The 25,879-nt window shown below is 39.3% G+C and overlaps 2 protein-coding genes across 3 annotated transcripts; both read right to left on the bottom strand.

Annotated features, from left to right (window-relative positions):
• Nucleotides 1-640: 640 nt before the first annotated feature.
• Nucleotides 641-18,672, bottom strand: dgkaa (diacylglycerol kinase, alpha a). The gene is made up of 24 exons (XM_031741971.2): nt 18,350-18,672; nt 11,606-11,709; nt 11,205-11,281; nt 9,882-10,011; nt 9,625-9,699; nt 9,495-9,544; nt 9,331-9,405; nt 8,917-9,033; nt 7,225-7,342; nt 6,966-7,054; nt 6,732-6,851; nt 6,411-6,509; nt 6,084-6,170; nt 5,871-5,944; nt 5,703-5,777; nt 5,471-5,556; nt 5,294-5,383; nt 4,960-5,120; nt 4,804-4,868; nt 4,330-4,420; nt 4,017-4,203; nt 1,904-2,021; nt 1,667-1,727; nt 641-1,558 (listed from the first exon to the last, which is right to left on the bottom strand). Exons 2-24 carry the CDS (start codon nt 11,679-11,681, stop codon nt 1,484-1,486), a joined length of 2,196 nt encoding a protein of 731 aa, XP_031597831.1. The 5' UTR covers nt 11,682-11,709; nt 18,350-18,672; the 3' UTR covers nt 641-1,483.
• Nucleotides 18,673-20,174: 1,502 nt separating this feature from the next.
• rnf41 (ring finger protein 41) lies at nt 20,175-24,791 on the bottom strand. Of its 2 annotated transcripts, none has more exons than XM_031742001.2 (7): nt 24,636-24,791; nt 23,756-23,838; nt 22,830-22,939; nt 22,463-22,734; nt 22,157-22,292; nt 21,732-21,835; nt 20,175-21,650 (listed from the first exon to the last, which is right to left on the bottom strand). In XM_031742001.2, the coding sequence occupies exons 3-7, from the start codon at nt 22,917-22,919 to the stop codon at nt 21,296-21,298; spliced, it is 957 nt and encodes a 318-aa protein (XP_031597861.1). In that variant the 5' UTR covers nt 22,920-22,939; nt 23,756-23,838; nt 24,636-24,791; the 3' UTR covers nt 20,175-21,295. The 2 variants fall into 2 exon arrangements, with proteins under 2 accessions (XP_031597861.1, XP_031597862.1); XM_031742002.2 differs by having other exon boundaries at nt 23,756-23,835; nt 24,636-24,784.
• Between the last annotated feature and the right edge of the window lie 1,088 nt (nt 24,792-25,879).

Genomic DNA, 25,879 nt, shown 5'->3' with positions numbered 1-25,879 from the left:
CCATTTGGATGGATTTAAATCCTCTGATAAGGTGACGCAGGTGGGTTTTCATTTATGTTTATTACCAGTGCATGCATTATGAATCAATCCAGTTCAATAAGTTGACTGATGATTTTCTATCCTTTTGTTAAAAGTTTAAAACGATTTTGCTTATTTTTCTTTAATAACATTGAAAAGCTGCTTTGAGTATTTGCTCATTCATCAATTGGGAATATTTCAAATGAGGGAGAAGCTGCAAAAAAGCAAATGTGCCTTGCAGAAATAATCGTGTGTAAATTTCATTAGAAACCTGGGGTCTTACATAATTTTCTGTGTGGCCGACTGTTTGCAGTACAGTTGTGTAAACCATTGTGACCACCAGCCATTGACAGAGTTTCCACAGGTGTGTCATCATGTTGTTAGTGCACACATTGCACATTGCAGTGTTTTTATTACTTGTTAAAATTCACCAGGGGGAAATCTGAACAGATTATAGATCCGTGACACTAAACAGATTAATCTCTAAGATAAAAAAAAAAAAAAAAAGTCTTTCACAGAGAGAGACTTTGATGAGTGCATGACCCAGGACTAAAAAAAAGTTAGCAATGCCCCCTTGTGGTATGTAAAAATGATCGAATTGTAAGAAGTACAAAACAAAAACTGAAGTCCAGATGATTTATTAAAATCTTTACACAGTTACTTATTACATCAACATCCTCCTGATATACTGGAATGATATGATTTATAAAGCATTTAAATAAAAATAAACATGTTTAAACATATCTTAACCAATAAGTTCGAATTGAACTCATCACAAATTACAAATTAAAATCAACATATCTCAGCTTTATGCCCTCACACTCATACACGCTCACTGATGCACACAAACACACGCACACACACGGGAACAGGAGGAAGTGAATCAACATGCAGCCTCTTTACTATTCCCAATAACACTTTCAAGTATCTTCAACATCACTGAAATGTAGCTTTGTCTTTTCTTCTGTCTTGGTTCCAAATTCACACAAACATATTTCTGACTTTCTTTAAAACAACAACGAAACAGCAATACTACATGGTCTATGCTCAAAGTGCATGCCTGTATGTTCGTCTACCTAAGCCATAATGAAGAGAACAGCTAATAAAGGCACATGGAGCTGAATACTCTACTCTTCGCATGATATTCAGCTTGCTTTAAGTTTCTACCAAGCAGCACTTCCACTTAGCACTCACACAGCAAGTGTTGAGTATTGATAGAAAACACTGAGAAAATTTGGTCAATTTTGCCACAATGCAAACTTATCGTACCATAACATTTGTATTTGTATTATGCCATGCTTAGTTTATGTGTTACAGTAATGCAGAACTTTTGAAATAGTTATCCTAACTTTGACTGTCACAATGCAGTTTTTCTACAACATACACATCCAAACTGATTTTATGTTACAGAGAAAAAGAGTCAGTTGTCTATATACAGCAAACACGTGCATGTCGTCAGTCTGTTTCATTTGAAAAAGCCAGATGGTTTGGCCGGAGGACCCATCAACATACAGGCTTGATTCTTGTGTGTGATGTGAATCTGTAAATTAAAAAAATATATATAAAATCAGGCATTTCAGGCATGTGACTTCATTGCATTGCTCTAATACTAAAGCAGCCTGTGTTTCTGTGCCTGTGCAGTGTTTACCGTGCAGGGAGGCTGCATCCACGGTTCTCCATCTATCTGCATTGGTAATGCCTTCTTTGTCCTACGTAGAGAGGGATAAACAGAATGCATCAGGAAGGTCATGTGTCATTAAAATGTAAATGTATCTTCTTATGTAAATTAGCTAACGATGATCCCTAACTACGACCCACTGTTGAAGCTGAAAGTCCAGCCTTGTCATGTCTGAACATGTCCGTGTGTCTTTTTTCCCCCCCTCACCTGATGGTGATCTGAGAAGTTTTCGCGAGCCGCACCGCGCTCTTGAGTCCAGTGTAAATCTGGCCCATCTCCATGGCTCCTTCAAGGCCGACCACCTCTAATCGCCGATCACTGAGGTCTGACAAGAAAGCAGAGGCTAATCAGTCCAGAGAAGGAAGACAAGATTGGGCCTGAGGCAGATGCCACTTCTCATATTTAATCTGCATCAGAGTGGAGATCAATGACAGCAGTGGTTTGAGGCACACCAATGTATATGAATAATCATACATAATGTATAATCATCATGCACCTGCAAACAACTGCAGTTTACGTGCACTTATTTCTCTGTGCATACAATGGCGGGATGGTTGGACTCAGGTCTTGGCTGACAGCACAGAGATGAATAGTTAGGAGGAAACTGATTTGAGAAGCAAACCATAACTAACCACTAGTGCAGAGAACCTCAAGAAAAAAGAAAAAAAAAAACAACATTTTTGCAGAAGCTGGTTTCTGCTTCTTAAGATTTCAGCTGAGATGTCAACAGCTTTCAGCCTGCATGCGTCATCGTTTCTGAGACGTTGGCTAATGTTAACATGGTGCCATTCGAGCACTGAAGAGGCACATGGAAACTAAGCATCCCTTCTGTGAGAAATTGGGCCTACTTCAAATGAATGCTGACCAGGGGCACCAAAACCCTTTTCTGTAGTGCATGAAATCTTCTGATAAGATAGTGGAGGAACTTTACAGTACAATCAAAAGAAGAACTAAGAACATGGAAGATGACACATAAACATTTTTTTTGCAGATAAGAATACAGATGCCTTGAAATTTTGGCTTGCTATTCTGGTGGCTCGGTATCATAAAGTTCAATAACCAGATTACACAAATAGCACCAGGTACTTGTTTGTATGTATGCACTAAAACCCTGCATTTAAGTGTTAATATTTTGGCCAGTCATAAAAAAGTTAAACACTTGAATGGACTATCACTTTCAAAGAAAGAAGAGGGGCTGCTACAAATAAATAAGATAAATAGATATCATCTTTAAATGTGAATTATGTAGTAAATATGTTTATAGTAAAAGCCAAGAATAAATATATGGAGATGGACAGAAGTACAGTATAGTACAGCATAGATGACCTTTAAGGGGTCAAAATCGTGTACACAGGGTTATGCTGCCCTCAAGTGGCCAGAAAATCAGTAACTCCACATTCAAAGTTAGACCAAACATCATCATATGGGTTCCAGTTTCATTGGACTGTTATTATAATTTGTGCAATTTAGAAACAGAGGAAGTTTGGTTGGAATAAATGTATTTTTTTATTACACCCTCTAGTACTGTTGCTAGAACATCAACCCCCTGTCTGTTGGAGAAAATGTGGAAATTAAAATGCAAATGACTACCGTGTATTTTGGGATTGTCTGGTTATTTAAAACTATCAGAGAGAGATATATGTTGCCCGCAACACATTTTTAATTGTGAAATTCCTCTAGGAAGTAAGTTTATATACTCTGGATATATACTGGCAGAATGGATGAAGAGATAAGTACTTAATGCACTGCTGGTGGCTCGTAAAAAGACTCATAAAGGAGTTGGTGACAGGTTAAACTTTGTGAAAAGTCTAATGTGAGTCGATGAGTCAGTGAAGCTCACTTCTGTCCAATGACGCTGATGCTGACGTGAGTTTGAGGATAAGCTGAACTTTTCTATCAGTAAGTGCTGCTGATAACATTCACATACTGAATAAACTTCCATACGTTAAAGGAATGTAATCAAACTGTTTAACAAAGGGAAAATGTAATCTTTAGGACACTAAAGCAAACATAATGTTAGCTTATATCCGTCTGATGTTGGTTAGTTTTCGATGTTGCTGGTTGTCAGATGTTGCACGTCTAATTTGCCGACAAGAAATCGTTACAATATCAGAAATAAATAAACATATTATTGCACGTTTCTGTGTATTAGAGAAGTGATTTCAGGTGAGGAGATGAGGCTTGAAGTGAAGATGAATTTAGATAAACTTTATACTTGCTGCTAATTATATTTTCATTAATTTGTGTATTTCATTGTGTTCTCTCAGGACCACTGCTGTTAGATCAGACATCTGAGTAATACAGGTCAACTGCAAAATACCTTGGGAAGCCACTTTCAGGATTTCTGGATTGATGATCACCTCCGGCTCTTCCTGCGCCGTCAGTCCCTTAGTGTCCACTTTTTTGGTCTCACCCCACAGGTTGGACCCACCATGCATGCTAGGAATGTTTAGGATAGCAACACCCTCAAGAGACACTCCACTGAGATCCAGGGGAGTACCGCAACACTGGAGATAGTACAGCACACCGCAGCGTTAGAGTGAAATATCAGTGCGCTGTCTCTGATTGCTGTTTTGTATCGAGGCTACTTATTTCAAAGTAGCAAACTGCAAACTTGTGTGCTGTGCTCTCACCTCGATTGTTAAGTTTTCGCTCAGTTTTTTGCAGGAAGCAGAGATGGTTTCTGAAGTGGCAAATTCAAAATACCACAGCTTGTTCTTCATTCTGCCGTTAGAAAAAGCGTCTCCTTTAGGTTTAAGTGATACTTCACTTTCACAGAACATTTTCTCCTTTTAGCGCACGCGGCGCTTTAGAAAGAGTAGGAGTCAAGCAGCAACACTTGCTGCCACAGACATCTGCTGTCACCTCGAGCATTTGTGTCTTTTACTGCTTAAAAAAAGCAGCAATTGCAAAGGCAAACAGGAAATATAGAAGTCAAGTTGCAAAGAGAAAATTTGCTGTCTTTTAGCTCTATTGTGTTGTTAAACTGTGCATCTGTTAAGCTATGAAACACTGTTGTACTGCTATAAGCAGGAATGCATTCGCTTTGTTTGCTGTTCCTGACAATGTGCCCTAGAGACACATAATATTCAAACAAATATGCAAACCTGCTGTTGAATTTCTGAGGATGTTTTTCCCTCATTGTGTGAAACCGGTGGGCAATGGAGGCATCCTGCAAACACAAAACAATACAGCAATTATACGACCTACTAAACCGAAAATAAAACACTTCCTCTTGTATTACACATTTATGAGAAACTCACAACTCCAATAGAGAAGTAGTTGTTGATTATTTCATATGGCACTGGGTCACCCTCCTCTTGATTCTCATCAGTGATAACCTGCACGCTCCAGCGATCCATCAGCACCTGGGAGCTCCCCTCAATGTCTTTAAGAATACGGTTCAGATCTTCGCCATCATACCCTTAAAATATGAAGACAAGAAAACTTTAATCTGAAGCTCTTGCTGAAGCCAATTTACTTAGTACAAACACTGTCTGAAAGTACAAATAGACAGTGGCGCCAAAGCATGAAAATAGTGACCTGCAAGTATTATCTTATTTACATAAGGGAACACTTCATCTCTTCATTTCTCACCTCCTCCCCAGCGCAGGCATCGTGCAAGGTCATTTCCTGTGCCAAGAGGAAGTACAGCGACAGGTGGCCGCACCAGCAGATTGCCTTTGTCTGAATGCAAAAAAAGGGAAGGAAATACAAAGCGTGTAACAATCAATTTCACATGTGATTTTGTGAAGTTTGTGCCAACAATCTCACCTATTGCATCGAGAATCCACCCAACTGTGCCGTCTCCACCGCACACCAAGATCCTGTACTCCTTAAGGTTTCTGAAGAAACTCAAACTGAAAGAAATTTGAAAGAGATTTTGGGGGAAAAAAACTGTAACAGGAAGTTATGGAGGTTTAAGTAAGTACTCAGGATAATGTGGTAAGAAATAATCTAATATTAAAATCAGTTTGAACAAAAACTCTTGTATCACTTCACTTACCCTGGTCCAGGGCCGCCATTTGAAAGGTTGTATACTTGTCGTGGATTCAGTAAAAACTGAAATTTACGCAGCACTCTGAAATAAAGAAAACACAAAGAAAACCAAGTTGCACAACGCTCGTGGATTTGAAATCTCTTTTTCCAGTAAAATATTCTTTTCTGAGCTCACCTTTCTCCCTGCTTACCACCACTTTTAGGGTTGACGAACACTAGAAGAGGATGGGTGTTCGGCACAGGGCAGATCTGATGATTAATAAACAAATGTTACAGGTATTATACTAAAGGAATATAAAAAGCAAACCCCACACTAATAGCATGGTGTACATTTTCGAGCTCTTGTTATTCAGCTTTAATGAAAAGCTTTTGCTTGCATGAATAATACCTGAAGCACTTGTCCGTCAGGAGTGGTATTGAGCTCGCTGTCATCTCCTGACCCCAAGCAGCCATTTTTTACATTATTTGGTCTCTCCTTTAGGGAGAACAATAAAGGCAGAGAGTAAATAAATCATTAAAAATATCATAGTGTTTCTTGGATAAAAAACATCTACACTGTGTACCTGACAAAATGCCACACAGGTGAGAATGATTTACCAATGAAAAAAACAGCCTCTGGCTGATGTTATGTTTTGCGTTGGTGTGAGAGAGGCACTGTTTGCATACTCTTTGAGCTGTGCATTTGCTTGAGATGTGCCTGAGGATAGTTGTGTACCTTTATAACAGGATATATGGCCCATGGAGGAAGAATATGGTCTCTGAGCAGCCCACACGTACACTGTGTTGACTCTTGGTCCACACATTGATCATGACGCTGTAGAATACAAATAAAATTACTCAGAAATACAAAGCAGATTTAGAGCATACAATTAAAAGAAACTGCATAGAAAGGGCGGGGAAAAGCCTTCCTGGATTCAATAGATACAAATGCACACAACAATTCCAAAATGCAACTAAATCGAATCGCCTCCTTCCTTAGAAAGTAATTTACTCAAATTTATTCCTAAATGAGTCATGCACTGATATGTTCGCTCACCATCGTGTGGCACCACACACAGTGTTTGCCTGTTAGGCCTTGCAAGCTCTTGATCTTCTTCTGGCATTTGTCACACTTCCTAGAGTCACAGTTCCCACTCACCCAGTCATGTGTTGAAACCTGAAAAGGGGGATGGATTTTAAATTGTCCGTGTAAGAGCACTCAGACATAGCATGAAATCAAATTTAGACCGTGCATGTGACTGTAAAGGTTGTCATGGAGACATCAGCATACCCCTATTTCTTTCTTTGACTTCACGTATGTCCTGGCGCAAGGGGTCGGGTTCTTGTTAGCACAGCGACCGTGGACTGTGTATTTGCAGGCTGCGCAAAAGGACACACAAACCAGCTGTCACATAATTTGTAAACACATATAAATTACTGTGGTAAATGTCAAGGAGGCGGATGAGAATTGATTAATCCCCAAAAAAATTAATGCAATTTTCAAATTAGACACTGCCTTGCGCCCTCTTCTGGTTAGTTTTTGTACTCACAGGTGCAGCACAGCCCCTGCTTCCTCAAACCCAGCAGCATGCTGTGACACACGTTGCAGTAAACGGGCTTGTTAAAATTTTTCATCCTCCATAGGTGTTGCCCGTCTTTCTGGGTCATCTGTTTGTTGAAACAACAGTCAATGAAGAAGTCAGTGCAAAGGGAAGAATAAAACGGTTTATGATCTTTTATTTTGTGCATATGATTTTTGAACAGAAAAATATATATGTTTGCAAGAAAAGAAGCTCTTCTCTCTTCCAATTCTTACATTTTAGTTCCACAACAAGGCATGCTTTTCATCTTTTGCACCCATTCATTATCAAACTTAATGAGATGGCTCATTATGCAGTATGGCGGTGACTCTACATATCATCACACAACGCACAACTTCATGGACATTCAAATCAAAACTATCTATAATCTCGCTTAACAGAAGATTATAAAATTACTTTCAATCTGTTTACTGAGTGGTCAGCGTTCTTATCCAGATTAGATACTGAAATGCTTTTTTTTTTAACGACAGGATGTATCACCCTTTCACTTGCTGCAAGAGGATCAGTAGACAGAATTGCGAATCAGCATACAGGAACTGTAAGGGGGCTGAATTTATGCACCCTAGGCTTCAAATGTCCACTGGTGGCTAGAAATAGCTGGAGGGGAAGTCCCTGGCATTGTTGCAGAGGCCAAACCCAGTGACACAATCTAGTTTGTGGGTTTAGATCGCTGCAGCTAATTGTCAAACAGACTGTGCGTGGCTTCTATATTGTTGGCAACACACTAAACATCCATAACACAAAGCGGATCTCATAAACCATTTTAAAGTATAGGGCCAATAATAAATTGATTCATTTTAAAGGGATGAAATTAAAAACTGAATTCTCAGTGGAGAGTTCTGTCTAACTCTTGTGAATACTAGCCTCAGATTAATACAACTGGTCAATGCAAGCATGTGTAACTCCTGCCAAGTTAAGTATTTATAATAATTAAAATATACCAGACTTATATACAAATTGTACAGATGGTGGTGGGAAACCGTTTTACTCTGTTTGGCAGTGCAAGAGGATTAAAACATTTTAGGAAAAGGTCAGAGTGACACGTGAGGAAAGTCTCTCAAGTGAAATTCCATTAGACCCAAAGCTGTCTCTGCTTGGTTTGTATCCACAAAAATAAAATTACAAAAATAACAAACAAATATGCTTGAGCTCTTTGGGTTTAAGTTTTTAAGTGCCAAAAGAGTCTAGCTCTGAGTGGAAGGGGATGTGTAAGCATATAAAAATATTTCTTAAATTACATGGATTAGCACATACCAACAAAGGGAAACCCTTTTTGTCATTTGTTTTCTTTTAATCTTAGGGTGCTTTCCTTTAATTATTTCCTCAGTTGTATATACACGGCCTTAGCGCTAAGCACTGCTATAGTATTCAAGCATTCATGTTGTGCAGAATAAATGGAAAACACAAAGGCATTCTGATGGTGCAGAGCGTGCATTGGAAGGAATGAGACTACCACACCCTGTAACAGTGAGTTGGCAAAAAGGGCTTCAGGGAAAAGGAGGAGGAGGCGAAGGACAGAGGCGAGGCATGCAAGGCCAGGAATTTACAAGAGTAGTTACCACTTTGTGAAATATCTGCTATAAAAAAGAAATATATTTGAGCTTGGACTTTGCAGCCAACACACGATCCTTTTAAAAGCACCTTTAGACCCAGCAAGACCAGCAAGGGAACGTTGTTCATGCCTCCTTGTACCCACTCATCCAGAGAAACCGTGCCGCTGCTGTCAGCATCAATTGCTGTCATCATGTCCTTCAGAACCTGATGAAATCACATTCAGTTGTTATTATCCAATCAGCACACACGTTTCTATTACTTAAAGGGCCATGTGGTTTCTGAAACTAGTCGAGCTGGGGAATCTGTCAATTGTATATGCAGAGAGGCTTATCACTTTATGAACCTCTGGGAAATGAGTAACAAGAAGTGTCATATAGTGTGTACCTGACACTGCTATGGATGTCTTGTGCAAATAAATCTGTCTTCACATACATTTACTATACTTTACCTAAGTGCAGTGCATGCAGGATATTTGCATTACATTTATATTCTGGGACTTACCGGCTTGAGCTCTGACACATCCCAGTCGAGATATTCTGCAGCGTGCATCATCTGTGCAATAATCCGATCCACTTCCTGTTCAAAATGTAGCAGGCTTGTTTTGGTATTGCGGCTGTTTTGAAGATGTTTTAATTATACTTTAAAAGATTTTCTCAACAACTTACAGAGCTGTCCAATACTCCATTCCCATCTCTGTCATAAAGCCTGAAAGCAACTAAAGAAAGAATGGAAATGAAAGTGGAGCTGCTAGATGAGTCATTACTATTTTGGGCACAAAAGAAAACAAAAACTCACACTCCAGTTTGTCCCTGGGCTGGCCATCTTCAAGTAGAGAGAAGTAACATGAGACATCTTTAAGGAAGACTTCCTCTACAGGAGAGATTGAGGAGAGAGAGGAGGCTGTGAATTCTCTAGTTACCATATGTAGACAAACAGTACGATGCAGGGATGTGGTGATAACTGCACGCATGCCAAATCGGCCATGAGGCGAAAAGGGTCGGCTGAAAAGGCTGTAAGCTGTTTGTATGCACGGTGCGTATGTATAATCTCACTGGTACTGTCTTCTTGGCCGGGTTCAGAGTTTTGAAAGGAGAGGAAGAGTCTCTGGCAGAGATCCACAGGGAAGTCCTCCACTTCTAAATATGTCTTGAGAAACAGACGAAAGCCTTCTTCATTGATGCACTGGGAAAAAAAGATGAATGGGAGAAGCATGTTCTGTTTACAGCGGTCTAGTAAAGTGTGAAATGAATGCTTTAAAGCTTATTTGTATATAATATGCTTGTTACTTCTGTAAATAAAAAAAAGATAATACTGTGAACAACTGTGTGAAAATCTTATGTTTTACAAGTGTCGCTTTATCAGCTGTTCTAAGCTCAAATAGGGATTTACAAGATCCTAAAAGCCCTAAAAGCTTCTTAAATAGATTGAATTCAATAATTTACAAATTTACCAAAACAAAGTGTCTACAGGGTGTCATGTGACAGTGACATAAAACAAAAAAATAAGCTCCTGCTTGAAAATTTCAGTCCATCTGTCTGGCATGGCATCTGTGTTTCTCACATGATATTATGCTGCAGGGCTAACAAGCTGTAGTCCCCTGAGAATGGTGAACTACAAACCCATTTGTTGTTCATATTCCATTTCCCTACTTTTTACCCTGCAGAGCTGCCCGAGTAATAAATAATATGAATGCAAGGCAGCCGGATCACACAAAGAAAAAAACAAGGGAGAGAGACTAACGGAGCTGCACCACCAAAACACAACATTTCCAACAAATCATTTAAATGTAGTCTTGTAGCCGTATTTGTATTTTCACAGCAATTAACTTGTAACTTTATGGACGCAACTGTGTTCTCTCCCATTATGAAAAACAACATTTCATTCTTCTAATTAAACTCAAAGTCGCAAATAAACTTTCACTCCTGTAATAAATACTTAAGAAATTATTGTATTTGCTGTCTTCGCAAATTAGTAGTCAGTGTCAACCATTGATTTGAGAAATCTTTTTTTTGTTGTTCAATCACATCTGAGCTTACACTGCATGAGGGAAGCCAGCACACTGTTAAACAAGGCCTTGCTGCGTGGGCAAATCTAAGGAGGTAATTTACATTTGCAGTCTCGCTTGAATACGCTGACGATATTTCTCATGGACAGCTTAGTCAGCCTGATCGATACTGCAGGTTGAAATCTAATTCATCAGCGAAGGATAATTAATAACTGCCCAATACACGTAAATCTTATTCTCATTTTACAGCGAACAGCTACACTCGGGCCTATTATTCTCTTGGGTTATGAAGCTTTTAGATGGCATCTCTGTGAATTAGTTTTGGAGGGATGGATTTGACTGTGAACAGCAGGACACTCTGTCCCCTCACCTCTCCATGCCTGTGCCGGGCCAGACTGCCATCTGCATAGAATTCCCTCAGCACATCTTTCACCTTCAAGTTGTTGTCTGGAAGCAAAGGCACGCAGGTCACACAGGGATACGCACGTACACTTCATCCATTTGCTTTGTGTGCAAATGTTTTTAATCCACACTTCTGAAATGTCATCTGTATATATGATTACACCATGAATATAGATTTATCTGGAGTACAACAAAATATATATATGCATGCTCAATTTGCAGAAAAAGAGAATGTGGTAGACTGCTACCTCCTCTAGATATGAGAAACCATGAGCGAGTGTAAATGAGTGTGTGTGGGTGGAAGTGGAAGTGGAGGGGGGGTGTTAAGCGCTGAGAAAGCTGCCTGCCTGCCCGCCTGTCTGTACTCACATTCAATGTACTGTTGTAGCTGGATAAAGTCGACAGGGTTCAGTTCCTTCACCTCTGGGTTTGTGGGGGAGGACATGGTGCCTGCTTCTGCACAAACTGCCTGCCTGTGAACAAGCAGGCAGCGAGAGAAACAGTGAGATGTAGACGGAGAGAAAAGAGAAGGTGGGTGCACGCTAGCCTGCCTCTTTGTAAAACATAAAAGCGTGGCTGCAAGCAAAAGATAGCATCTCACATCTCGCTCTGTAAAAATCCATGATTATAGACAGGGAGAATCACTCTTAACATCCAAACTTTCTTTGAAGCAGAAGCAAGAATACACAGAACTGTGCACACATTAAAATGCCTTTAATCAGAAAACAACTACAACAGGGCGTTATTTAATCAGAACGCAATATTGTCACTGTGCTCCAGGTGTATACGCCCACAGTCTTTCCTAAACATGTGTCATGATAATATTTTTCCTCATATGATGCACTAAAATACAACTTCACTGCCAAACACAGCAAACTTTAAGGACTTGTGCTTTTACGCTGTTTGTTTTAGATCTCACACCATCAGAGTATGCGACTAGCCAATGGAAACTGGGCCGAAAGGCTTTCAAAAATAATTTGAGGCTAAATTTTCCCATGATGCCTTGTGTCTAGGGATTTTTTGCACCCAAAGTCTTTTTCCATGTACTCACTGGCCCACATTAGTTTTGCAAAGTACCAGCTACAGAGAGTATTTTGGTTTCATTTAGGACAAAAAGATGCACTGGTGTGTTAAAATGCACAGATAAACAATAAAACCTTGTGGAGATGTTGCAAAAACCAAACTGGCTCGTCAAGGGGCCTCCCCGTTAAACAAAAGGAAGAGACTTAAATGTCACAGAAGGCTGAAAGATAGCATGAAATTTGAATCTGACACAGAAAAGGAGCTTGCAAGTTCAATAAAAACTGGCCCGGCAAATCGTTCAGAAGCAAGGAAGCATGAAGTGCGGATGAAGATTTGGTATGTTTCTTTTAACGATTCCACATGATGGAGGATGAATTCTATAATGACAGGAAAGCATACAGCTCATTACTAATTAAAGAAAGAGGAGAAACTTGTTAATGGAAGGGAGCAAAGTGGCATCCTGACATCCTGTTTAATGTTGTTTTAGATGTGTGTCGATAAAAATGGTTCCAAAAGAAATGCACGGATAAAATCAACAGCAAATTTCTAGTATACCTAACGTACTCGTGATCAGTGTTCTACAATTAGGTGAGCCAGGAAATCTCTCCATCAGGTCTGGCACCAAGAAATAGCACACATGCCTTTCTGATTTACTATCCATTTCTTTAATGTTAAGGCAAAAAACGTGCCACATTTTCTCCCATCTAGAAATGAAATATTGAATTAATAATCAAACAGAACCCTTGCTGTATTAAATAAATGAGAGGATACGTGAGTACAGTGTTAAATATTGCTGTAAAACTGACAAGACTCAGGCTGTTCAAAGATTTTATGACTCCTCTGAACTTGTCACGAATTCTTTCTTTTACACATTTTCTCATCTATTATTATCCTGTCATTCTTTTGCTAAATTTACTTGGCTTTTCTCAAAAGGATTACACCAGCACTGGTTTAACCCGTGAATACTTCACATGACAGAATATTTTGTATTTGTCATTCTGTGTAATAAATCACAGCGAGCTACATTAGGTTTTGTCTGAATTATATTACCATGATGAGGTAATGCAGCGAAGACTTTTTATAAATCAATCCGTTCTTCTCCTGCATTCTTGTGCAGCGGTAATGGGTACTTGAAACCATTAAATTCCGTTTATATAACGCTCTCTAAGAGTACAAGTACACTATGAGAAAGTTTGAATCGTCTCCTAATTGATTTTATTACTGTTTAGAAATGGAAACTGGAGTGCAAAATAAGACTTTGAAGACAAACAACAACAAAATAGATTCAGAAAAAAATCTACATCAGGTTTGAAAAACTGAGAACACTAATCTGATGATGAACAAATGTTAAAGCACACACTAGAAATTATGGTGATTTCATGCTTAAAAATGTAATAATTAATGAAATAATTACAAGAAAAATCATTTTTGTTTGTTTCTTATTAAAGAAGAGATTCATGCACACGCTGCAAATCCAGTCTCATGAATAACAGAATAAAAAACTTCATGGTGGTGTTCTGTCCGGGCTGACGAACTATAAATGTGCTGTTCACACAGCTGTCTACAGGTGTTATCACACATCTATTTGCAGTCTGTTTAGGCATCAGTGAAGGCTGCCTGAACCAAACAGGAAAATCAGAGTACTTAAAGAACATCCTGAGAAAATGAAATGAAATAATCTGAAATAACACCCACTCCCTTTGGATCCATTTGCTCTCTCTTTGGGCTCTGAAAGGTTCAGGCTGTCCTCACTTAATTCCCTCAAAAGGTCAGAGCCGTTGCCTAGCACTTTGTTTATGCAGCCGATCAGGTGGGCCAGGTTTTTATCGACAGCAAAGTGACACATGAAGGAATCATGAGAAGCCATCTGCTACTGATCACCAGATTACAGCCCGAACCTCTTTATTCTATAAATGTTCTCCTGTCTCCATCTCTTTAAACACCCAATAAATAAACTAAAAACAAGCTTGTGAGTGATTTTTTATTTGCAGATAAAAAGACACCTCATTTTAGATACCTTCTAGGTGTTTTTTGTTTATGATGTCACAAACAGCATTGTGCCTATTTTCTCTCCCTCCCAGAGCATCATGGTCATCATCATCACCATCATCATCATTATTGTCTGGTTCAACTAGATCTTGAGCCTATCTGAGTAATCTGATTCCACACTTCCTGATTAGATAATGATTTGCATGCACGATGCAGAGTGGGAAATCGGGACCGGTCAGGACAGGAAGAAGCATTCTATGTTCTCAGAGGACGGATGAAGAGTGTAATGCACACCGAGCCAGTTGTCTACACTCAAAAGCACGGGATGGATTTCTTTGAAAAATTATGGCCCTGACTAAATGAGCTTACTAAAGTGGGCATACATATTTCAGGAGGTTTCACGAATGCCTGAAGCTCGGTAAGACCAAACACAGACCATGTGACTAAGTCAAGTCAATAAGGTCCCACTGATAACATTAAATGGCAGATGCCTTATGAAGGAACTGTTTGTGTTCCTTTATATAAAGTTTATGTGTTAGAGTCTTGGCTATGTAAATTCATATTCGGCCTAAAAAGAGTACAATCCTTCTACTTGATTTACTTTGATTTGCTCGACAGACAGACAGTTTGAGGTATAACTGTTTAAACAAAATGTTGCTCCATATAATCAGTACAGAATAAATGATGCAACGTATTCTGAGCAGCCGTGCACAGAAGCTACTGACGCAGTAGTCGTTCTTCAAATAGCACTGAAGAACAATTTAAATGTTAAAGTGGTTAGCAACGACTCATGACAGCAACATCGACTTCCCAAATAAACTTCTGAAAAAAAACACCTGTCTCGGGCCTGACAGCGGCTTTAACTTCTGACCACTTGCTCAAAAGAAAAAAACACCAAAGCAACTGCTTTCACCACACGGAAAAAAAAAACCCAACAACAACAAAAAAACGACAAAAATAAAACTGGAGAATTAAAGCGACAGTTCCGTTTGCATTTTCCTTAACAGATGGCAAGGGTTTAATTATGAAGCTCTTAAAGTCTTCATGTAAAACTCTCAACAACCCTAAAACCACCATGTTTACAACAGGCACTTGAAGGTATACTTGGGGATGACCTTTTTCCACGCAGGCTAATGTTTGTGCAAGCTGTCATAACGCCTACGCCTTGTGTCAAGGAAATCTGCTGTTTTGCAACACTTGCAGGGTGTAAGTCACTGACTCCGTCATTCTGCGGTTGGAAAACACTGCGTAGGTTCTTTGAAGAGAGAGAAGTCTACATATAATGTTGGCCATTTGTTTTTCTCTCGAATCTACAACGAGTCTGCTCATTGAACCGTGTGCCGATTGCATCGGGTTAACACAAGTGGAAGGATAGACATGTTTGGTTGCTATGGAAAGTGTTTCCCTACATCAGCTGCTCTCTGTCAAAGTGCTGCCATGGGTGACTAACAGGTAGGAGGATCCAGAGGCAGAAAGGGGGGGTATCCATTAGAGGGAAGGGGAGCCCAGTCATAACTGTGAGTCTTCCCCCTTCATTGGTGCCTCCTCCCACACCACAGGTCTTGGTTGGCCTTCAAAACTAGAGGACACGCTCCAAATTGCATTCTACATGCAGATGCTACTGTGACTCATTGCATGAAGGGGTCAGTTTGCAGGTTAAGCCTGAAGTTACAAACCACTAACTGAGGAAAAATGGTACTTCTGCACATGTAATGTAATGCATGTTTACTTGTGTTTTTTTTTGGGGGGGGGGGGGTCATCTTCAGTAAAACTTCAGTATAACTTTCATCGATCAGTATAGATAGATAGATAGATAGATAGATAGATAGATAGATAGATAGATAGATAGATAGATAGATAGATAGATAGATAGATAGATAGATAGATAGATAGCACACAAAGCTGGGCCACAACAATTCCACAGTCAGAACTGAGCATGCTCTGTTAAACAGGGCTTTCCCTTGTCTACCACTGTTTGGTGATATATGAAGAATGCAAACTGCAGGCTCCAGTTAGGAGGAATACTGGATAATGTGAACATAATACACATGGCTTGTAAATCAAGACAAAAAAAAGACTGAACAAAAAACAACAAAAGCTATTCACCACAGCATGAATCACACATTTCTTGGAATGTAGGCAAGGCTTTACATGCTCACAAGCTTCAAAGTGAAAGCAGCCCATCACTCTGAGTTCAGACTTGAATGTGACTTATATAATAGCTGTGTGTGTGTGTGTGTGTGTGTGTGTGTGTGTGGAGGCAGCCCCGTAGAACACCATACTGCCTTCAGAAAAAAACCCTCAAACCTGCCCAGACTAGTGAGATTGCATGCTGTCATATAACGGCCACATTGCTTTTATGGTGTGACTGTTTGCACTTATCAGGGAGTCTCGTCTGGTTCACCCACAGGTCTCTCCACAACTAAAAATGAAACAAATGTCACATTTCTTTTAAAATGATCTCAAGTGCTGTTCAGCAGTATTTTCCACTATCATGCCAGTAATTTAGTCTTTTGGAGCCATCCGAAAGAGCTAGAATATACAGATTGTCTTTTCTCATTCGGGATTTCCTGCATTGAACATTTTTAAATGGTTCAGTCAGAGCCAGAAAAAAATAATGAGCACTGTAAATAAATGATTTTTTAACCAGTTTTGTTGATTGAGGCTTTATTAATTCTTGCATAATACATATTTTTGTTTCAAAATTGTCAGAACTAACGTGGAAATGCCTGGATTTCTGTCAAATAAGGTACCTAATCTTTGCTTTTAATTTATGTGATCTGATCATGCTTACTTGTGCAGTTACCTCCCACTAAAGACCAATTATGATCTGGGAAAAAACCTGTACTTTGAGAAATTTTCTTCACTGGAAATGATCAGCGTTACAAGTCGCAGCATGCTACCATAATGTGATACTGAAAATTACTGATGTGGGACGCTTCATGCCAAATTCACAGGGAGTAGCTCATTAATTTTAGGCTGGTTTGCTAGGAAGGGAAGCTCATCCTTTCTCATATCCTGCAAAACTATAGCTGGAACATTAAAAATGTGCAAGTTAAACCGAAAGTCACAGAATGGGCTTAATTCTACTTAATTTACATCCTCTAGCCTGTGATGCAAACGTGAAAAATGGCACAATTGACCTGACTACACTATTGATTGTCTGTTCCTAAAAACCCTCTTGCAGCCACAAACAAATGAGCACCTCGGAGCCTCTTCAGCGTTAAAATTAACCTGTTCACAAGATGACAAAGGAAAAACAGCTCTGTAAATCAAATCACCTGGATGTAAAGCGCTTGCAAAACTGACAGTTTCGGCCAAAAGAGTGGTGATGGGGGGATCACAAACGTGACATCTAGACCTGTATGTTTTGTTTTTCCACTTAACATAGGGACTCACGCTCATGCTTTGCAGACAAATGCCAGTGAAAGGAGAGGTTTGAGTAAACAATGCAATAGTGCTATTCACCAACGTGCCCCATCACCTACTTCACACCAGGAAGGATTTTGCCTTCCCAGTAGTGACGAAAACTCATTCAAAAGCCCTCATGGGGTGTACTTATTGTTTTTTCCCACTGGTGTAGCACCATACCCTGCAACACCTGCAATCTCAGATGGGGGTTACTCAGATAAAATCCTATCTGGCAGTGTAATCACCCAATAACCTGTTTGTCGAGTATGCTGCTGACATGCTTTGACAAACAGAAAACAGTAAGTGTTTTACATGAAGTATCTTCAGGTGTTCAGCAGCCTACATGCTTACCATTTCCTACTCTGTCACATGAAATAGGCTGGCAAAGGTACCAAACTTATTGGCAAAGGGAACTGAAATCATGCATGTTTCTGGGGATTTTTAAAAGGCTGATCTGCTGAGTGAATTACTCTGTTATTAACAGCAAAAAGCACTAAGCTGAAAGCCATCGATATCCTCATGAATCTGCTCGGATCTTTTCATTCAGTTCTTAATAGCAGCACAAAACCTAGACGAAATTTTACCCTGTCTTATTTTACTGAGGCTCATCTGCAGCCGAAAGACGTATAGAGGGTTTGTTAAAACTTCGATCAATGCGAACGGTGCAAGGTTTTGTTTTTTGTCATTTACCTTTCCGTCGCCACTGTGTTGGTTGCCTTTACACAGACCGTCTCGACGCTGGGCAGCAGAAAAAATCAAAACCAAAATCCTGCCCTCAGACGCGAAGCAAAGTGGTCGTTAACTTTAAACGGAGGCAGCGAGGTCTGGCGAGTGGAAGCGGTGAACTACTGCGCAGAGCAGCGACTGTGAGCGCGGAGGATCCCTCATGTGAAGCACCGCCTCAGCTGATCTGCGCCCTCCTTTGCTAGCCAATACACACCCGTTATTTCGGTCCCGTGCGTCCATCTGCAAAGTTAGAAAGTAATGCTTCATTTAAATTATGCAGCTGTAAAAGCGTAGTTATCACTCTGCATCCTTACAGGAAGTATACGCTAAAAGCTGCACCGTAATGCTTTCAACAGTCTTATCATTTGCAGCGCTGTTGTTGTTTTTGGTGTTCCCGTCCATCATGAGCCTTTTTAAAGTGATGAAGCTGACGTCACATGTTAAGGCGCAGAACTTAACGCCACCGTGGTTACAATAAAATAATACCACCATATAACCCCTTCAAATTTTGCTTGTAACAACATTAACAAAAAATAAATAAATACTAAAGTAACTAGCTAACGTTACTTATGGCTACAGACCTCGAGCCACATTGGTGTTGATATAATTTGTTTATAGCTTAGTGACCAATAACAATAAATATTAATTGTATTTACGTGGTTATAAGCCTTATAGAGGCTACGCTGTTATCTGAGGTATGCTTTTAACCAAATAGTGAGTAAACAGTGAAATACTGTAAATACTGCGGCTATGTACTCATATCTTTAACAAACAGTGCGTATTGATATCGAACGTGAACGTGAACTTGATGACAAGTTTTACGTTAACTTCAGCCAATTAGAAACGAGTATTTTGTGATTAAATAATAAAAGGGTTTTTTTTTTTTTGTTTGTTTTGTTTTGTTCTTTTTTACTTCATTACATTTGTACACCACTAACAATGGATACGTTACAGATAAAATGAAAAATGTAACTTACCATGCAAGATGTCTGTTATGGGTGAAGGCCGTACAGCTTCTGGTATGTGAAGTAGTTGCTCACACAGTAGCCCATTAATATAACAGTGAAATTCAAACAGTTGCACTGCCTGTTTATTTCCTAACAAGCACATATATGGTTACAGTATAATGCAGCCACATTTTCTTAAATGAGGTAAATGCTTCCTCTGCATCTGCATTAAGCCAAGTTCTGTTTATTTAAATTATGCTTCTTGTGGAAAGGCTTAAGTACTTTATTACACATTTACACGTATTCTGAGGTGTATTGTAATATTCTGGCCAGTGTGGTACTGCAGCATACCAGTCCTCAACCAACCACATGACATAATTATATGTGTGGACTTTTAACAAGAACCACAATATTTGGTAAAGCACATGATTTCACATTCCACTGAGCACAATGGTGAGGGATTAAGCTGCACAATGAGGACGAGGCTGGCAGGAGAGGATAACAGACATGGAAAACATGTGGGTGTCTGGGTTAGAAAAGGAGAGTGAGTCAGGTCAGAGTAGTCAGACTTTTCCCCGTCTTTAGTTTTGTGGTTAAACTTTCCTCTTTTTTTTGTAAACTGGGTCAGCTCCACCTCACACTCCATATCGTGACTTCTTACAGGCTGCAGCAATTTTCTCTGGACTTAAATCTTTATATAAAGCAGTCAAGCTGAAGTGAATTATGAAGTGTACTTCCCAGCAGATCTCTGATGACATGTTGTGGTAAAATAAGGAACTGCATTTTTTCCTAATTAGGAAGCCAAATATAAACTCAGGCTTTTCCAATGACAAAAATCCACCCAGATTTTACATTTTATTACCTTGTCTGTACAACATGGTACATAACAGACACATAACAAAAACAATAACAAGGAAAATAGTAAAGGGAATCATCCACTTGTGTGGGTTTCTATAACAACAGCTTTTTTTGCTCATCTTACAACAGCAATGAGTGACTAATGGCAAAGCATTTCTCCTCTTGAAAGCCTTAAAAGTGACTTTACAAATACTGGTACAATCTCCAAGCTGTGTCTGGTTTTAGTGGCATTTCAGTGACAATGTTAGCCAACTGTGAATAATGAAAAGATGTCTATAATGTAAATGTCTATATTTAAATCAGAAATGAGCCACAACACTTTTTCAAAGCTCATTATACATAGTCATATCCCAAACTTTAAAACTTTCACTGGACCCAACATACAGACTATATGTACAACTGAGGCAACAAACAGATAGAACACAAAATCAATTTCTTTCTGCAGTGAACTTCAAATGCACCGATAAAGGCAGAGCTCCAAATGTCACATCATAACATCTTCAAGCATGTTTGTGTGAAAGGCAACACAATAAATAAAACAAATGGCACGGAAGGTCTGAACAATCTAAACTGAGAAGCACAATGTCTCTGGGAATATTCACAGGAAACTAAATACTAAAGCAAGCACGTCCCTGTAGACAATAAGACAAGCTGACTAAAGAGAACTGAGATTAACAAAAACAGAAAATCACAATCTAATTACAGTGAGGAGTATAACATTTATAATTCAATATAGTATTTCTATTTACAAGCATTTATACAACAGAGCACATTAAACCGGGGTTTGGGCTTATTACTCTATCAGGACATGGAGCAGAACAATCAGATCAGATAATGCACTAAATATAAACCTTGTAAACATCACATCTCATCTTTTATCTTAGATATCAGTCAGTTTAAGTTTATATTTGCCAGGTTCGATAAGCATTTGTCCTTACTTTAAGGCATAGGTATCAAGCTTAGGAGTAAGCCTAAGAGTTTACTTTAAATAAGCCAGATTTATTCAAAAGGTTTCACTCCAAAGAGAGAAATCATACTCATCACAGCAAACCCCCAAAGCAAAACGTCCCTACTCGTCGCTGGATCAGTTCAGCTAGCTGCACAGTTATAAGATCTCCTCGACTCCGTGCGCAAAGATCATAACCAGGCCGGGCTCCAGGATCATATCCTCCCCCATATGCTGATTCTCACAGGCCATCACCACCACTGCCTGCTTGCCAGGGATACGCTTGGCAACGTAGTTCTCATAGTAGCGCCTGTTCATCTGCCGCGTCTCGAGAGTGGCCAGTCCCTGCGGCCAATTACGCTCGTGGGCGTTTTCGATCAGGTCGTTTACAATCGAGAGAGGACAGCCGCTGTCAATGAGGGAGCGCTTGATGACTGCTTGGAGGACAGCATCAGGAGTGGAGATCATGCCACCCCAGCGTGTCACTCTAGCAGGCTGCATGGAGTTTACCCACCTGAAGATTTAAAAAAAGAAAATTAGGAACTGAATTTATTTCAGATCACATATTGGGAGAGGAAAGGAAACCTTCACTTACTCAAGTATCTCATTGTACTCGATGCTCTCCTCAAGGTTTTGCAAGTTCGGGTTTGCACTGCGAATTGCTCTCATGTAGGCTTTTAGCAGCTGAATGTCTCGTTTCTGGAAATGAAAAGCAATAGAGTGAATGAAAACCTCTCAAAACTGCCTCAAGTACAAAATCTGCAACTGCCCATTTAAAAAGCCCAAATAGATGCATGTTCACACCAAAAAAAAAAGTGCAATAAGAATGAGGAGACCATTGTTATTGCACGTCCATCAAGCACGTATAACAGGCATGCATCTGTGTCTTATACCACAAAGACATGGCACTCAAATTATTTCTGCCAAATATCATACAGACAGACAACTGTTAATATTTTATCAAGACTGGACCTAATATTTTATCAAAAATATACTATTGTGTTGGCAAAATACTCTTACTTGTTCCCCCAGCTGGTGTTTATGTTCTGCTACAGTTTTTTCCAGCTCTGAAATTTTAGTTTGCTGCTGCTGGACAACGCTCCGCAAGTGTTTAATACAGTTATGATTGGGCAACTCATCTTTGGGCATTTCAAGCCTGCAAGAGTGAGAAAGACAGAATATTAAGCAAGAAAAGAAAATTTAATACTACAAAATACAAAGGAGGTCACATTCTTATAACAATTTATGGTAATATTATTATGGTTGTCTTAGTGTTTCTATAGATGTCAGATAAGGCTTTGGATTTATTCTATGGAATCCACTTACCCACATCCCTCCTCACAGTTGACAGGCCTTTTGGGGTTGTGCTCACAGTCCTTGAGATGTGACTGCAGCTGGTCCAACCGCAGTGTGGCTGTGCAACCAAAGCTCGCATTATCACAGCTGATCTGAAGTTTGGACAACATGTTGCGCATTATGCGGGGCACAGGACGGAGGTGAGCCAGCGTCACTACTGTGCGGTCAACAGGACAAATCTGCTGCTGGGCAAACCACTGCGTTATACAGGCATTGCAGAAGGCATGTTCACAGTGTGGAGCCTGAGGTGGAAAAATCCATATGCATATAAGACAAATTTAATGTCAGAAAAACAGATAGAATTAAAAGGTGGGGTGTATTTTGATCAGAGACTTGCCTGCACTGGTTCTTCTAACACTCCACTACATATTGGACACAACAGATCTTCATCCACCTCCCCTTGAAACCTCGTAACGTCGTACCCCATGGTACATTACCCACAACCTCCTGAACAACACACAAAAAGGTTTTTAGCCATATTAACTTCTTAAAGACAACTGTACACAGATGATACTAATCTGTACAAAGATTTTAAGTATTTTGCATTCTTATGCAACAGAGAGGCACTGACTGATCCTAAATTTATTTGGGTGCATGATAATGACCCCAAAGTGATTAAAAAAAACAAAAAAAAAAAACACTTTTAGTGACAAGAAAAACACCAGATGGTACTCAACTAGCCCTGAGGGGTGTACCACAAAGCGAGACTAATAGTTCAGCAGCGTATGTCAAGCTTAAAACTCAAGAGTTTTCAGTGTCAAGTTGGTCACCATGGTAACTCATGTTAAACTCTTAACCTGGTCCAGAGCAGGTCGTGTTCAGAGTTTTGGTTTACAATTGTCAGCAACTGCCACAATTATTAAAATATAATGAGGTTATATTTTTGTATGTTCTTTCTAGATCCCTATCACACGATCTGGCAATTTTATGCTGAAAAGCAGTCATGTGATGCATCAAATTCCCTTTTTATGCAAGTGTGAGAATCAATAAAAATCTTCATTATGTCCAAATAAAGTTTTAGGTTTGGTAAAGCCAGCTAATGCAAAAAAAAAAAACCTGGATATGTTGAACCTGCTTCATAATACAACTCTGCTCAACACCATCAGCTCAGTCTGAGTTTACATAAAGAATCAAAAGCAGTTGAGAAAACCCAGATTCAAAGAACAGTGACAAGTTTACCAAGACGTGTTGACAAATTACTTGCCAAGCAATGCCAAATAATCTGCCTAAATCCTTTACATAGTTCAAATACTTTAAGCCTACCTCACGCACAAAAGCCCTCAAATGTTTCCATTCAGGTCCTGATGTTTTGCTGATACGTCACATCTGGTAAAATGGCCTTCCTGCTAAAAGAGTTTTTAAAAAAAAGAAAAAGAAAAATTATAACATTCATAGAGATTGTTAGATTGATTGCACTTGCATGGAACAAAATCCAAGATCGACGCAATTTATCTGGAGATATATTAAAAAAGACGTGAGCTCAGTCGTTTTCAAATTTTCTTGCAATAATCTATATTCTTTACCTAACAGCATCTCACACCTTTTTTATCTTTATGAACATCGTTTTCTGCTTTAATCAAAAAAAAATTTAAAGGAACAATGACTCAAGACGTTGAGCACACAGCCCTGACTCGATGCCCTTGACCTAACGTTGTGTAAATTTAACCCTACTGTCACCTACAGCACCTAATGAGAACATCCTGTCATTCCAGCTGACTGGCTGATGACCCAATTTGACTGAAAGCGGCACATGTAGGCGATTTACAGACCCCCATTTCTCCAATTGCTCTCAACATGCCCTGCAAACATTAGCATTGCTAACGTTAGCTATGTGAAAGATATTTCGTTGACAACGCTGTACTTTGCCCCTGTTATTTGGGGTTTATAATTAAAGAAACTGGGGTCATCGCACAAAAAGCACAACAATGCTTAGATATAAGCACCCCTCTCTAGTCACGAATTACATGTAGCTATCGCTATTCCACTAACCATCCCTTTTAGCAAATACGGTACCGTTGGTTTTCCCTGGATATTAGCATCAAGCTAACCAGACAGAGCTCAGTCTAGGCGTATTACACAGAGAAATATCCGTTTACAATTACACACTCTAGAAGAAAATACCATAACTAACAGATATACTTACCTAAGCGTGTATTAAACTAGTTCTTTATGACGAATTCTGTGTTTTTTCAGACGTCCCAGTGTAGCTAGGAGCTTGATAGCCACGTCCTGTGCTACATCCTACACTTCAGCGTCATTGAGACGCAAGCGAGCGGCGACGTCATGACGTACTGCTACAACGTTCGTTTGTTTGGTCCTTTAACTTTCTCTCTCTATATATATTCATCTTTCTATCTTCATTCATTTACAGACCATATTATAATACACATTTACACAAATCTGACTAGAACTACCAGTTAATTTTTTTCCGTGATGGTTTCATTTTTAAAGACAAATATGGCACAAATACATACAGTAATCTGCAAAAGACTTGAGGTACCTCTCATTTCTTTATAATTTCCTTCCAGGAAGCAAAATCTTCCATTTTGATCTTCTTATATTTTTAAAGTTGTCTTTAACAATACGTCTTTAGGTTTTCTGGATGATTTTTCAAAGATTTTTTGGGGACATTGGCTGTTTTATTCATTCATTTTCAGTCCATTCCTATTATCCACCATATTCAGATGAAAACATTTTTCTCTCTTAAACTCTATTAGACAAGCTTTTTAGTACTTGAATGAATCATTCAAGCATTAAAAAGCAACAAAGTCATGGGATGAACTAGTGTTGTGTCTTTGGATAACGCATTAGCAAAGATTTTGCTAATTTATCTGATTTTAAATTGCATCTTTAGGTACTTTGTTATTAGAAGCCTGTTGGAAGACAAAAGAAGTGGAAGACCTAAAAAAAACCTGTGTCTGAAAGTCAGCAAAGACTTGACACAGGACCTCAGAAATGCATCATTAGAAATGGTCTCAGTGGAAGAGTGGCTGTCAAGAAGCCATTCTTAAAAAATTAAAACAGAAAATGCTGAGGTATGCCATGACTGACAATGAGTCGCAACATGTGACTCAGTTCAGTTAAATTAAATTTTATTTACAGTTCATTAACAGTTGCCTTTAGGTGCTTTATATTGTAAGGTATACACTTGGTAATAATAAAGAAAACCCCAGCAGTCACCCCAACATCCCAATTCCCTGTGACCAAGTAGTTGGTGATAGTGGGAAGGAAAAGCTCCCTTTACCTGGAAAAAAAACCTCTTGCAGGACCAGTCCCAGTGAGGGGGATCCATCTGTAATGACCAGTTTGGTGTGAGGATGATGAATCCAGATTTTACATTTTTGTCTCAATGTTTGGAGGAGGTCAGGAGAGAACTAAACAATGAAT

The sequence above is a fragment of the Oreochromis aureus genome, linkage group 20, assembly GCF_013358895.1.
Source record: "Oreochromis aureus strain Israel breed Guangdong linkage group 20, ZZ_aureus, whole genome shotgun sequence".
Lineage (NCBI taxonomy): Eukaryota > Metazoa > Chordata > Actinopteri > Cichliformes > Cichlidae > Oreochromis > Oreochromis aureus.
Note: the sequence above shows the minus strand (reverse complement) of the source record. Positions and strands in the feature narration are given on the sequence as shown.